General features: G+C 46.7%; 1 protein-coding gene across 1 annotated transcript in view; it reads right to left on the bottom strand.

Moving 5' to 3' along the window:
- LOC122940994 (ubiquitin domain-containing protein 1-like) overlaps window positions 1-13,544 on the bottom strand; it is a 50,869-nt gene extending 37,325 nt beyond the window's left edge. The window contains exon 1 of the mRNA XM_044297964.1: window positions 13,010-13,544. Coding sequence (XP_044153899.1) covers window positions 13,010-13,091 — 82 coding nt within the window. The 5' untranslated portion in view covers window positions 13,092-13,544. The remainder of the gene's footprint in view (window positions 1-13,009) is intronic.
- Between the last annotated feature and the right edge of the window lie 2,110 nt (window positions 13,545-15,654).

Genomic DNA, 15,654 nt, shown 5'->3' with positions numbered 1-15,654 from the left:
ATGTGCACAGACCCATTGAAATGAATGGGTCCGGATTCAGTGCGTTCACGTCACGCATTGTACCAGCGTGGAAAACCCGCTCGTGTGAAAGGCGCCTAAATGGTGAGCATACTAGACGGTGATATTTATATGGCTGGTTCCAATATGGCGCCATTACTAGTCAGATTTACTATTCAGACAGCTCTGCCACGATGCTTTTGGGATACAAATGTTTGCTAGAATGACCCAGCTTTCCTAAGAGGAAGCATTACAAAATAAATAAATAAAATAAATAAATAAATAAATAAAATAGGGAAATGCTGAAAGGTAGGGGATTAGATAGAGGATAGACTCTGCTCTCAAATGCACACAGAGTAAGGTTTCTGCGACTGCAAGCAAAATACAAAGCAGCCTAAGGCCTCATTCACACGAACAAACTAAGCCGACACCGGCCGTGTGAATTCCATATTAAGTGCGGACTCATTGACTTAAATGGGTCCGCAATATACAGCTAAAGATAGGACATATTCTATCTTTTGCAGTGCGGACCCCAAAGACCATGGAAGCGCTTCCGAGTGCTTCCGTGGTCCTCCACTCCATACCTTGCAGATTGTGGACCTATTCAGGTCAATGGGTCCACATCCACAATACGGAATTCACATGACCGGAAAGCTGGATACGTTTTGCCGTAACACAATACCAGATCCGGGACTAATACACTTCAATGTAATTCCGGCAAGTGATCAGGATTTTTGGCCGGAGAGAAAACTGCAGCATGCTGCGGTATTTTCTCCGTCCCAAAAACTTAATAGGGACTGAACTGATGCATCCGGAACGGATTACTCTCCATTCAGAACGCATGGGGATAAAACTGATCAGTTATTTTCCGGTATTGAGCCCCTAGGACGGAACTCAACGCTGGAAAACAAAAACGCAAGTGTGAAAGTACCCCAAGGCCGAGTTCACATTTTAGTCATTTCCATCAGTTATTGTGACTTGTGAGCCAAGACCAGGTGCCGATAGTAACTGATGGAAATACCTGTAGTGTGAACTAGGCCTTGCGGTGGTGTCACACACAGATTTTTAGGAGAGCTTCTTTTACAAAATCAAAGCCAGCAGGAATATTTCACATTCCCTTACAACCCACTTCAGGCTTTTAGGTAAAAAAAATAAAAAATAAAAAAAAAAGACACAAAAAGCCGCGCGTGACACCAGCACATACCTAATTGCTTGGGGTAAGGCATTCCAGAGAACTGGTGCAGCTCGGGAGAAGTCTTGAAGACGCACAGCGGTTTTAGTCCGGCCGATTCTCTGCATATTTGCCGGGTTGCCACCGGATCTCAAATTATCGGCCGACGGGCAGCTCCTGGATCCAGACATCAGAGTGTGAAACTAGCCTTACTGATGAGCCCGGCCTCTGCAGGCGGCAGCACCGAAAATGTGCATTCTTTTATCATTTTATGATCCATGCTGGAAATGTTTTAATACGTTGGACAACCCCTTTATTAATGTCAGTGTACATGAAAAGTTTTACAACTTTAATAGACTGAATAATGTATTTCCATTCCTCCTCATTTTTATTTTTATTATATTCGCTTGCTTTTAGTGAATAAGAACACACACGTTCACTGCGGAGAACAGGGCTAACTACTGTGGAGTGCATTCCCTTGTGTGCAGTACAATGGTCTGTATGTTAAAGACATCACACGCAGCACATAGCTCACTGGCAGTTTGCTACAATGTATCAGCCTGGAGGCTGTTTCGCTCATAGAGCATTGTTCACACTGGATACAATTGTGGTTATGTCTCGGCTGCAAAACGGATCCGTCCCGTTTCCATTATGCAGGAGAGGACTCCCCTGCATAACGGAACGGATCCGTTTTGCAGCCCATAGACTTCTATCATGACAGAATGAATAACGGAATGCCTCTAAAGGCGTTCCGTTATAGAATTGCGTTATGGTCGATGGTAACGAAATCCATAACGCAATAAGTGTGAACGAATTTCATAAGTGGAAATTCGCTCATCTCTACTCAGGATGATGATATTATTATTAATAATAATATTTATATAGCGCCACCATATTCCGCGGCGCTTTACAAATTCATAGGGTTCATGTACAAAACAAAAGTAACTGGCTAATATACAACTGAAACACTAGGAGTCAGGGTCCTGCGCGCAAGAGCTTACAATCTATGATAGGTCATCAATATCAGATTGGTGGGAGTTCGACAACTGGCACCCTCCCCCCCGATCAGCTTTTTGAGGGGCGCGCAGCCGCCTTCTAGCAGCTTACCAAGCACAGCGCTCAGCCTCATTCACTTGAATGGGACTGAACTCCGCCTAGGCCACGTGACCGGTGAACGTGTCGTCACATGTCCTAGGAAGAGGCTGCAGCGCTCACCGGTAGTGTTGAGCGAACTTGTGTTTTAAGTTCGGCGTCTAAAGTTCGGCTTCCGGTTAGCGGAGAATCATGATATGGATTCCGAATTCCGTTGTGGTCCGTGGTAGCGGAATCAATAATGGCCGATTATTGATTCCGCTACCACGGACCACAACGGAATTCATATCGGGATTCTCCGCTAACCGGAAGCCGAACTTTAGACGCCGAACTTAAAACAGAAGTTCGCTCAACACTACTCACCGGGGCACCACTGTCTCTTCTATCCGCGGACCTCCACCAACCAGATACCGGCAACCCATCCTGAGTATAAGCCATTGATATCAAAATCTTGGACATTCCAATTAAAGTTGTAGAACTTTTCATTTATATAGTCAGAAGACCCCGTCAGGCCGTCACCTCTGCAGAAATGCCCGTTTTGGTAAATAATTTTATTACCCAGACAAATCCCATTTCTGGAAAATCTTTTCATCTAAGTCTTTTGTGCAATTCCTCTATTATTCCTAGTTGAAGTGTATAAATAATGATGGTGGTGGGGGGTTCTCTGCTTAGTCTGACCATGGAAGCATTGACTGGATAGCGTCAGACTGTGCAGGGACACCCCCAGATTAATTAAGAAACTTCTAGTAGCAAAAACTGAGGAACAGAACCGGCCATTGTATGGAGAATAAAAATGATTAGAAAAAAAATAAAATAAAAGACGTCAGCAGAAAGGAACATTGGACATGTTGAATTTCAACATGCCCGATCCTTTTGGGGAGATCAGCTGCTTACTCCCCTTTAGGGCTCATGCACACGAACATATTTTCTTTCCATGTCCATTCCATTTATTTTTTGGGCGGATCGTATGTGGAACCATTCAATTCAATGGGTCCGCCAAAAAATAAAATAAAATTATTCAGTGTGCGTTCCGTTTCCGTATGTCCGTTCAGCAAAAAAAAAAAAAAAACATGTCCCATTATTGTCCGCATTACGGACAAGGACAGGACTGTTCTATTAGGGGCCGGCTGTTCCGTTCCGCAAAATACAGAACGTACATGGACGTCATCCATATTTTTTGCTGACTGCAAAATACATACGGTCGTGTGAATAAGCCTTTACGCAGTCAGATCACACGCAAGCTCTAATGCGTCCGAGACAGTCAGGCGAGAGCGCCGTCAGCTGAACGAACGCAGAACCAGTAGAAAATATGTCCATTCTTCAGAGATCTACAATGTTCTAAAACATTTAATGCAAAGCAGAGTGTAAGTTCCGGAATACAGAGGAGATCAGAGGGGAGGAGAACGCTGTGTCCATTCGGGGAGCAGCTGCATCGCGCTGTACAGATGTAGAGGAAACAGGTTATTGTCCGTTACGTGGAATGTAAGAAGACAGCTGCAAAACCACTTGTCTGGCCCAAAGGTTGTCACTTTCCAGAAGTTTAAACACTTCATATAATCAGATTCTTTACAAGACGTGCAAAATATCGGACTTACAAAACGCTGCTTCCGTTAACGGGAATGTGTCATCAGAAAACGACCTATTGTTTAAATCAATTAAACATATTTAAATAATTTCTGGCGATGTTATTATAACCCTAACGGCTGCATTAGACAGCCAGGCGATTGTTGGGAGGGAAGACTTCCTTCCCGGCAGCGAAGGAGAGCACTGCTATTACATGCAGCGATCTCCTCCACAGTATGGGGAGGAGCGATCGTTATGCCATTGATCTTCCCTGAACCATTGTTTGCCGGCAGCAGATTGTAATTAGACATAACGATCTGCCGCTTGCAAACAATGATTTTTAAACCTGTTGAAAGACTTGATTTGCTTGATAAACGAGCAAACGTTTGCTCGTCCATCTGGTAATCGGCAGCAGTGTTAGGCCTCATTCACACGTCAGTGATTGGAAGCCAAAACCAGGATTGGAGCCTCCACCGACATAAGGAATAAGGGAAGATCTCCTCCTGTTCTGTGTTTAGAGGTTTCGGCTCAAAATTATTGATGGGAAAACACTGACGAGTGAATGAGGCATTACACTGCCAGATCCTCGCTAACGAGCGTTACCCTGAAGGCTCGTTAGCAAGCATTCCGCAGTCTAATACAGTCTTCAGGTAGATTTACACGTACCAATAATTGGCCACATTATCCTGAACGACCACCGTTCCTGTGAATGCTCATTCCCGATAATCTGGCCATCTAAATGTGCCGCCGATCACCCTATGAATGAGCGAAACGCACATTCATCGAGTGATCCTGTCATTCGTGCAGACGGTCCAATCACCGTTCCTGGGCAGCAGATAGTGCAGTCTAAACAGCAATCTGCTCCCCAGAAACAATGATTCTGTATGGGGAATAATCGATCCCTCATCCTCATACTGTGAAGGAGATCGCTGCATGTAAATGTGTCTCCTTCACTGAGCGAGCAGCCGACTGTCAGGAGGGAACGCTTCCTTCCCAACAACTGACTGTTCCATCAACCTGTGTAAACCCGCCTTTTTAATAAGTAATAGACATCACTTCTTGGTCTGCACAAACCACTTGTCAGCAGTCATCTCATTATCATCACAAGCAGGATTACAATGATAGATATAGGATAGATAGATATCACCTATTGTGAATGGTGGATCATATCACAGGTCATCATTTCCCTCACTACCTCTGCCCAGGTCACAGAGCATGCCTAGAAAACTCTCCCACAGAAGTCAATAGGGTCCCCTGCTGTCCATGGTGTCTATAGCCCATGGGGCTGCCATAAAGCAATTTTTTTTATATATTGTGTAAATGCTGTTTAAAAACAGCTCAAGAAAGATGGCCATCCCCATGATAATGTTCAGAAAAATAAAATAAAAAATAAAAAAAACACCATGTACAAAATAAGAAAATAAAAACCAATCATAAAAAAAAAAAAAAAAAAAAAAAAAGGGCTACTATCTGATTTTTAACTGGCAGATAAAATTTGGGGTATTGCCTTTAAGAACAGCTCAGCCATGATGGTCGCCCCCATAATCATGTCCAGAAAAAAAATAATAAAAAAAAAATAAATCTACAAGTTTTAGAGAATAAAGAGAGATTGGGGAGAAATATCCTCCTCCACTCCGGCAACACCAGTCCGTTGGTACCTGCCACGATGATATCACATACATGATTGACATGACCACTGCAGCCAACCCCGCGGTCATGCGCCATATGTGCAAGCGTGACTACTGAGGCAAGTGACTGACTGCAGCAATCACATCTACCGGACGCCATCGCAGCAGGTCCAAGGCTTTTCACCCTTTGCATGCAATTTTCCAAAAATCCTAGCCAAGAGCTAAGGCTACTTTCACACTGGCGTTTCTGCGAAGCGGCCCAAAACGGTTCAGTTCAGCCCCAATGCATTCTGAATGGATAAGGATCAGTTCAGAATGCATCAGTTTGGCTGCGTTTGGTCTCCGTTCCGCTTTTGAGGCGGACACTAAAACGCTGCTTGCAGCGTTTGGTGTCCGCCTGCCGATGAGGAGCCAAACTGATCCGTCTACACTTACAATGTAAGTCAATGGGGACGGATCCGTTTTCACTGACACAATATGGTGCAATTGAAAATGGATCAGTCCCCCATTGAAAGTCAATGTAAGTCAGGACGGATCCGTTTTGACTTAGACTTTTCTTTGGAAAGAATAATGCAAACGGATCCGTTCTGAATGGATACAAGCGTTTGCATTATCGGTGCGGAGACGTCTGTGCAGATACAAGACAGATCCGAACCAAACGCAGGTGCGAAAGTAGCCTTAGTACATAGCACCATACTTTTCAGTCTACTACATCTCCTCTGACCTCCCAGCTCTCCGGAGGCGCCACATTATGGATGCCTAGCTACGACTCATTTTACGATCTTTCTGCTCTCTGGACTATTGATTGAGAAGACATTTATGTTTCTTACGCCCATTAGCTATTGATGACGGTGTACATTGTATTTATAACCGATATACGATGACGACGGGCGGCACGGATCCGTGATTTTACTGATGTGCTGATTCTTAAAAGAACAACAGGGTGGAGAGTCCACGATCCAGGTAGGTCATCGCTAACTGCAAACAGAGGTGGACGCGAGATAAAGCTACTGCGGTGGTAGAAGGGCTAGCCGCTGCTATAGGGCCTATAGCCTAGGAGGCCCTCTGCTTTGTACTGAAGGTCAGCTGTTACTTAGGGGTTGTGCCACCAAATATTCTACATTTTTCAAGCCAGCACCTGGATCTGAATACTTTTGTAATTGCATGCAATTAAAAATTTTGTATAGCCAGTGAGCTATTGAATAAAATGCCTCTGTATAGCGCCACCTGCTGTTTGTTCTGTACCTTACTTCTTGTCCACCTCACTGAGGTGGTCGCACACGCTCAGTGTAAGTCTTCAACTGCCGCCAGCCACATGTTACAAGGAAAGAGCTACAGCAGAGAGGACGCTCCCCCCCGAGTCGCCAAGCTGAAGATCTAGAAAGGCAGTTGAAGGTGTGAGGTACAGGGCCGATTCTAGTTTTGTTAGAAAGAGATTGTCATGTACTGTATGATGTCCGATTGTCATTTCTTATATGAATCATGGGGGGAGGAGGAAGAGTAAGGCCCCTTTCACACGGGCGAGTTTTCCGCGCGGGTGCAACGCGTGACTCACCTCATCCACTTGATCGAGCAGCCGTTATAGTCTTCTTTCTTCTTGCAGGACCTGCGCTGACGTCCGCTCACCACATGGCGACGTCAGCGCAGGTCCTGCTGAATGAGGATGGAAGAACCTTCTCTCATTATTCAGCAGGCCTTAGGAGGTTTTCATAAATCTGCCCCTTTGACTTCTAGTAAACCCAGAGAGATCCACAACAAATCCTCAGGCGGTTGCTAAGAGACCCAGGACACAACACCGGGCGTGACAGGCCGAAGATATGGCATTCGTGAGGAGGAACTCGAAGGAGAGAGGGCGAAATCACATGAACCGAAGGAGAATGTGTCCGAGACAAAGTCTACAGTTTGTTTACTGGCTGTAGAGCAGTAATAGGAAGAGACGACGCATAATAAGAGCAGAGAAATGGGGCGTCCCTTGAGCCGACCATCTACACCAGGTATCCTAAACCGGCTGTAGGCTGTTCGGGCATGCTGGGAGTTGTAGTTTTGCAACAGCTGGAGGGCCGCAGTTTGAGGATGCCTGATCTACACTGAGCTGGTTAAAGGTCTGCAAGGGAGGACATGCAATTTCTGCGCATCTACATGAAATAATAATAACGTACAAATCTCGCCCGAAACTGCCGCTGGAGCTGAACTCCACGCTCGCGGACGTCATACACACCCCAGAGCGGTCATACAGGTTATAGTGCGGTGCATGCAGGTTATGTGGGTCTAGCCTTATAGAAATACTAGCAGGCAGAAGGTTAGGGGGAATGTATTACTCCCCTTACGTCTCTCTTTGGTAAAGACCTTTTCTAGTTGCAATCGGCATTTTACGCAGCCCTCGCCAAGTCTACGAAAATGAGGTGTGGTGAGCGCATCGGCCGCAGGTAAATTCTTTATTATTTATGCCAGAAACGGTGAGCTGCCGTAGATTTCCTACCGGCGCATGGAGACGAAGAGGAGGCAGCGCGGGCCGTATCAAGTCCAGCGTAGCACAAGTCGGCCTTGATAAAATCAGGGGCCATGTCTTCCGCAAAGTGCAAAATTTGGGGCTTATGCCACAAAACAAAACCCAAACCTCTACCGGCTATACAAAAATGGAAAGTAGTAACCAAGCCCCCCTACCCACCAACTACGGCTGGGAAAGCCACAATCGGCCTTGTATGTATCCACAAATCACTATCCATGCTGCGCAAATGGACGGCGTTGGTCTAGGAATACATGTTACTGCCATTCACACTGCCCGGCCCTGTCAAAGTGCAGAGGGTGCGCCAGGTACAGACAGAGCAAAGCCTCTAGGTGTAATGGTAACGCCCCCGTTGCTCCCAGAGACTCACTTGCATGTATTAAAACATCATTTCTCTCAGCAATGCGGGCACATATGAACATGGGACCAACACAGGTGCCTTCAGCTGCCAAGCGCACAGCTACTTTCACACTGGCGTTTTGGCTTTCCGTCTATGAGATCCGTTCAGGGCTCTCACATGCGGTCCAAAACGGATCAGTTTTGTCTTAATGCATTCTGAATGGAGAAGGATCCGCTCAGAATGCATCAGTTTGCCTCCGATCAGTCTCCATTCCGCTCTGGAGGTCGCCTGCAGCGTTTTGCTGTACGCTTGACGAAGCCGAGCCAAACGGATCCGCCCTGGCACAATAGCAAACTGATCCGTCTCCCATTGACTTTCAATAGAGTTCATGACGGATGATCCGTCCTGGCTATGTAACAGATAATACAAATGGATCCATTCGTATTATTGTAACGGCTGTTTTTGCAGATCCATGATGGATCCGCCCAAAACGCGAGTGTGAAAGTATACAGGTCAGCCGGTGTCATAGGTACAAATCTGCTGATGCCCTTTAAGCTAGTTTCACATCTCTGGCAGGCTGTTAGTGCCGGAGACGTCTGGATACAGCTTGCTGGAAGCTACCCCATACCTGCTAGCCTAATATAATGGGCACTGACGGAGATCTGGCCACAACCTGGCAAACATACCTGCCGGATCTAAAAGCGCTCACTCGTGCGAGGCTTAAAGAGGACCCGTCACCTCTCCCGACATGTCCGTTTTAATAACTACTTGCATCCCCCCTGTAATAACAATTCTGGAGCATTTATGCTTATGACTATGCTGTGCAATTCCATCATCATTCCTACCGAATTACCAGCAGTCTGAAATAATGGTACAGATGGGAGTTACCACGGCACCGGCAGACTGTGCAGGAACACACCTTCACCTGGTAACACCCATCTGAACCTCTATTGCAGACTGCTGGCAAGTCATTCATAACTTCTAACAGGAATAACAGGGGGGGGGGGGGAGAAATAAATAATAATAATCTGAAAAGAGAGAGTTATAAGAAAAGATGATGCTCCAGAATTGTTATTATGTGGGGAATGCAAGTAGTTAAACTGAGGTCTATGCAGACAATCTTCATGTCGCAAACTGTTGTATGTAGCCATGGTCCACATGCCCTGATAGGACCTCCAGATGTAATGGGGGCACAGTGGACAACCCCTCTAGTTACCAAAGTGGAAGACCAACCTCATCTGTGCATTTTACAGACTATCCCTTGATTTCAATGGGTGCCATGTAACACTTCTGGCGGCATAGATGTTTCTCACCAACAACTTCCAGCTTGCTGCGGTTTGCTCTCCGGTATAGGAACGCAACAAAATGGAGAGGAACGCATTTTGGAGCCTTCCGTTCAGTTACGTTTTGTCCCCATTGACAATGAATAGGGACAAAACCGAAGCGTTTTTCTCTGGTATTGAGACCCTATGACGGATCTCAATACCAGAAAATAGAAACGCTAGTGTGAAAGTAGCCTAACCTATATTAGGTCCCAACTGAAAGCCACCAAAATATTTGCTTGGGGACAGACAGGCACATAACTACCAAATCTCAAGAAGTCCAGAACGTTGCATTTCCCATTTCTTAGCGAAACATCTGAGACCTGGACATTTCCTTCCCCGACATACTGATCTTACACAACCCAATGCAGAGCCAGATCAAGGTATACATGGGCCGATAGTCACAGCGGACCCCCTACGTATCATACCCCCCGTTGGTGTAGAGCATACTTACCCATGTCCGCTCCAAGCCCAGACACCATCCTTGGGCAAGCAAGCCATGGACTGTCTGGCCAGTTGAAGGTAGGAGTAAAATTTGCCTACAAGGCTCTGTCTCGTCATCTCAGGCTACTCCTACACAATGCGGCCCAGCACACAGATCCGCCGGCCGCTCACTGCCAGGACGTTTTTTTGTTTGTTTGTTTTTTAAGTGCCCAGGCACTGCATTCTGTGGCGAGTCGCATGCAGATCCTGCTGCCGGCCGCATTGGGAGTCATTTGCTAAAAACACCTTGCCACTTATCGGCGAATAAATGTTGCATAAACCATTTTTTGCTAATTTAACACCTGTGCGATAATATTTACTTGCATGGGCATTTTTGCACTGTGCTTACCCCTTGAGAGAGTGGTGGGGCTGCGATCTGGATCCAGGATCCCGGCAAATTCACGAACATTTATGCCCATTTCCAGACATAAACGTTGGCGAAAAACTACTCCCAGTGGAGCTTTTTTTTCTCTCCAGGTGCACGAATACCGTAGATGCGCCGAATTCATGACCGAGGCACATACAGCGCAGAGGCGAATCTAAGACTAAGACTGTCATAAAAAGCTGCAGTCTTAGTAAATGACCCCCATTGTGTACAGGTAGCCTCGGTTCCAATCAATGACCTAGTTTAAGAGTACGGCCTCGATTGGACGAAAGCCTAGCCCAACTGTGGCAGCCAACGACCGCAAAACGTTTGGCCAATGACCACCACGCGCAGGCACAGCTTGTTACATGCGCCCAGCAGACAGGTTTCGCGCAGCTCGTTTGGTGCACCTCAGGGCCTTCCTCTAAACACAAGGGCATCTTGTTAAACCAGGGGGATACTGTACCCCAAATACAAGCCTGACTCTCACTTGTCGGTTTCTGTACCTCCCATTTCATACATGATGTGTACTTTTCTGTATGTAACTAATACAACTTTTGGGTACATCCAGTCATATACAATAAAAAAAAATACACTATGTTTGCTATGCATTGTGTAGAGATAAATCTGTGGGGAAAACCTGCAGAAGGAAGGGGTCACTTTGCAGATTTAAAAACCTCACCACGTGTCCGTTTACGCACCGACATTTCATCCATTTGGCTGCTACTCTAATACCCTGTGATTTTTTTGCCCACTAATCCAGACACACACAAAAATAAAAAATAATATCCACATTTCCACTACCTGTGGACCTAAAGAGACACTTAAGCCAAGGTATAAAGATTCTCGTTATGAGCCTATGTGGGAGGAGATTATATATCTATATCTCTCATGAGGATCTCCCAACATATACCTCCAAGGGAAGGCTGAGGCATATCCCACTGTATAGGCATATACTGGAGTGGGATACATTCCCCATAGGATACAGAGGGGGAGTATAAGGCCTCCTGCACGCGAACGTGTGCGCCCCGTGGCCGTGCTGCAATGCACGAACACCGACCATGGAGCAGCCGCAGTGGATCGCGGGCCTATTCACTTTAATGGGTCCGCGATCCGGCCGTTCTGCATAAAGATAAAACATGTCCTATCTTTTTGTGGAAATTAAGTACGGGACGAAACCCCACGGAAGCACTCCGTAGTGTTTCCGTCCCGCATCTCTGGATTTGCGGACCAATTTACTTCAATGCCCACGGAACGGCACCCGTGTATTGCGGATCTGCAAATGCGGTCCGCAATACGGCAACGGGACGCACGCGTTCGTGCGCAGGAGGCCTAAGTCAGAGAATATTGCCGCCATGTACCTCCACTGCGCACAAAAGCAAGATGTGAACGCAAACACATAAGGGCCTGTTCACATCACCCCATAGGACACCATTCACCACCCTTTTGGGCTCCACGGGCATACCTTTTAATGTGGTATGGCAGATTAGGCTACACTGACAATGTGAGCCTAGGGGAGACGTGCCCCAATATATACCGATAGAGAGAGATACTTTGTAGCCTTCCATGGTGGGTGTACGCGGGGAGTTTTTCATCTCAAACGGAAGCTTAAAAACATGATGTGAACAGGCCCCAAATAGTTTGAGGATTTCAGAACAAGGCTTCATGCCCATGACCGTGTCCTTAGTGCGCTCAGCAAACTACGGACACCTTCCCCGTGTGAAATCCACATTTTTTCTCACTCCCTTCAATAGAAAGGCCTACTCATCTGCAAGACAGACAAGAATAGGATTTGGTCTATAGCAGGGCTGCCCATCTTGCGGCCCTCCAGCTGTTGCAAAACTACACATGCCCTGATAGCTGTAGGCTGTCCGGGCATGCTGGGGGTTGTAGTTTTGCAACAGCTGGAGGGCCGCAAAGTTGGGCATCCCTGGTCTATAGTTTGCTGAATGGACATACGGACAGGACATGGATCACATCCGTTGTTTTTTTTTTCTGGCGGACCCACAAAGATTCATGGGTCCGTGTGCAATCCGTACAAAATGCAGAATACGGTCGTGTGCATGACCCCTAATTCCTAGGCATGAATGCAGGGCCCACAGGTGAAAATGTCTGTCTCTAATCCCAATTAAGGCCTCTACACAGACAATGGCTGATTCCAGAGAGCAATAGCAGACAAAAAAGATCTTGACGGCTGTAAAACAGTACCGACAAATGCGATATGATGAATTCTTCCGCTGCTGGGGTATTTACAATGACCTTAATGACAGTCAGACATATCTGATAATCAGATTATTGATCTAAGGAGAGCTCCAAATGGAGCAGAAATATAAGAGCGGCACAGCCCCAAACATCACAGAGATTAAACCATGTTGCAATTTCCTGCTCAGTGTTTCCTACAACACCATAAGTTCTGGATACAATGTAACAAACTCTGGGGGTAAATAAATAAATAAATAAACAAACACTCTCCCCCACTAAACACACCGCCACCCAGTGGAGGTTGGCGTGCATTGCAGTCACATGGTGAAATCCTACATTACCTGCTCTCTTGCGAGTGTTTGTGGAGGCCCTGGACTGGGATCTCTGGTTGTCAGCCCTCGGTCTTCCCATGCAGCCTCCCATGGCAGGACAGTAGTCAGCAAATCCCCATGCAACAGCTTCGATCCAGTCGTGTTCCCCAGTGTGATCAATCGAACTGGTTGCTAAAAGAGCAGCTCCAGGCAAAAGGCAAAGGGATCCTACTTCCAGGACACAGGACCTCCCCAAACTTTTGCCTCCTTCATGTCACTTGGGCTGGCAATTTCCTGCTTTCCCCTCTGCCAGCATGCAGGAAGTGCAGAGCCTGGCAGCAGCAGAAGCACCGGGCATGGGGAAGGACACCACTAAGTCTCTAGAAGCTTGCAGACATGTCCTGGGAACCTTCAGCAAAGTGGCTTGCAGCTTCCTTGCTTCAGTAGTCATAAGGGAGGGCTGGGGAGCTCAGGCCAGTCCCTTCCTGCATACCACAGCCTACAAGCCTGTTTGCAAATAAAAGGCTTGTGTTATTTGTTTGTTGGGGAAAAAAATTTCCCTTGCAAAAAAAAAAAAAAAAAGATCCACCTCTCCCTCACTCCTCCCCATTCAGGTGAGCATGTGACACTCAGCCTTTCCTTGCACTCTCCTTCCTGCTCCACACTTGCATTCAGCTTAACCCTTGCAGCACTGCTCTCCTGCTGTGGTCTTAGAATGTGTGTTTTTTTTTTGTGTTTTTTTTTTTATTGCTATCTCCCTGCAGCATCAGCCCTCTCTCCCTCCCTCCCTTCCTTCTCCTCCTGCTGTGCTTAGTCCTGTTCTTCTAATCCCCTGGCTACAGGAATCTTCTGCAGTAATCTAGGGTCAGCGATCCCCTGCCCCCTACACATAATAAAACCAGGGGGCAAGAGGCCGCTGGGGGTCCTGCTGGGGGGGGAAGCCTTGTGTTTTAATGAGATTAAAAGAAAGCTGGTGTATCCTGGCTGGGCCAGAACACAGGAGGGCTTGTACGGTGGTTTCAGCAGATTGCAATCTCTGCTGGGCTGAAGGATAAGAACTAGTTTTTGGGACAAGCGTCTGCAGCCTGGTGCTGACGAGGGAGGTTTCAGTGGGTTGTTATCAGGACGTGCCCAGAGAGCGTGAGGTCATTTTATATTGGTTTTGTGGTGTAACTGGCCTCACCCAAGGCAACCGCCGCCTTCGCTCGGGAAGTATTTTTAGTCTGACGTGCCGAACGCCTGCCTAACATTAAATATATCTGTTTTATAAGGTTTATTTATCCGACTTGTTTTTTTTCTTGTATCGTGATTACGTTAAGGGCCGTGTTTTGCTGTCCGCGAATCCTAGAATCCGCAAAACACCGATCCCGACCAAGTGCATGCCAACGGACAAGAATAGGTCATGTTCTATCTTTTTTGCAGGGCCACGGAACGGACTTACGAGTGTGCTGTCTGCATCTTTTATAGCCCGATTGAGGTGAATGGGTCTACCTCCGATCCGCAAAAAAAAGTGGAACGTATGCAGACCCAAACTAAGGCTTTGTGCATGAGCCCTTAGAGAACGTATCTCCTATCTTCAGACGGTGGGGTCTGACCCCTGGGGCCGTGTTCCCGCACTTGAATGGAGCGGCAAATTCGGGATTGCCTCTATGGGCAGCACGGTGGGGTAATTTACCATGAACGGCTTTGTACACCATCTTAGATTCTACCCTGCATTGCCGTAAGAGTCATGCGCTCGTCCTAAATTAGACGTATCCACTTGGAACCGAACCCGAGTTCAGGAAATGTTTTTTTACAGTAGAAATAAATTTATGAAGTTATTGCGCAATGTCTCGTGAGACTTCACGAAGCAAAAAGCTTCGGCTCATCGGAGCCAATACATTCTAATACCGTACGGAGCTCCTGCTCCGTACAGTATTAGAACAAAGTTTTATGCGAATCGACTTTGGATGTTTCCTCCGAAGTTGATTCGCTCATCCCTATTAGCCACTGCCGGGCTCCTCTTATGTTCTATGAGAACAAAGGATCAGACATGTGGAAATTCTTCATGCCCAACACTTTTATTCTCACCTGTTAAAGTGTAGCTGTCGTTCATTTTTTTATTTTTGTAATGTGTAGGGGCAGTGATACTGAACATTTTTATAATATACTTTAATTACTGAAATCATACATTTCTATAAGGGCTCTTTCACACCTGCGTTCTTGTCTTCCGGTATAAAGTTCCGTCGTCGGGGCTCTATGCCGGAAGAATCCTGATCAGTTTTATCCTAATGCATTCTGAATGGAGAGAAATCCGTTCAGGATGCATCAGGATGTCTTCAGTTCCGGACCGAAACGTTTTTTGGCTGGAGAAAATACCGCAGCATGCTGCGCTTTTTGCTCCGGCCAAAAATCCTGAAGACTTGCCGCAAGGCCGGATCCGGAATTAATGCCCATTGAAAGGCATTGATCCGGATCCGGCCTTAAGCTAAAAGTCGTTTCGGCGCATTGCCGGATACGACGTTTAGCTTTTTCTGAATGGTTACCATGGCTGCCGGGACGCTAAAGTCCTGGCAGCCATGGTAAAGTGTAGCGGGGAGCGGGGGAGCAGTATACTTACCGTCCGTGCGGCTCCCGGGGCGCTCCAGAGTGATGTCAGGGCGCCCCAAGCGCATGGATCACGTGATCGCATGGCA

Source organism: Bufo gargarizans, chromosome 6 (genome assembly GCF_014858855.1).
Source record: "Bufo gargarizans isolate SCDJY-AF-19 chromosome 6, ASM1485885v1, whole genome shotgun sequence".
NCBI lineage: Eukaryota > Metazoa > Chordata > Amphibia > Anura > Bufonidae > Bufo > Bufo gargarizans.
This window is presented reverse-complemented; position numbering and strand designations above follow the sequence as displayed.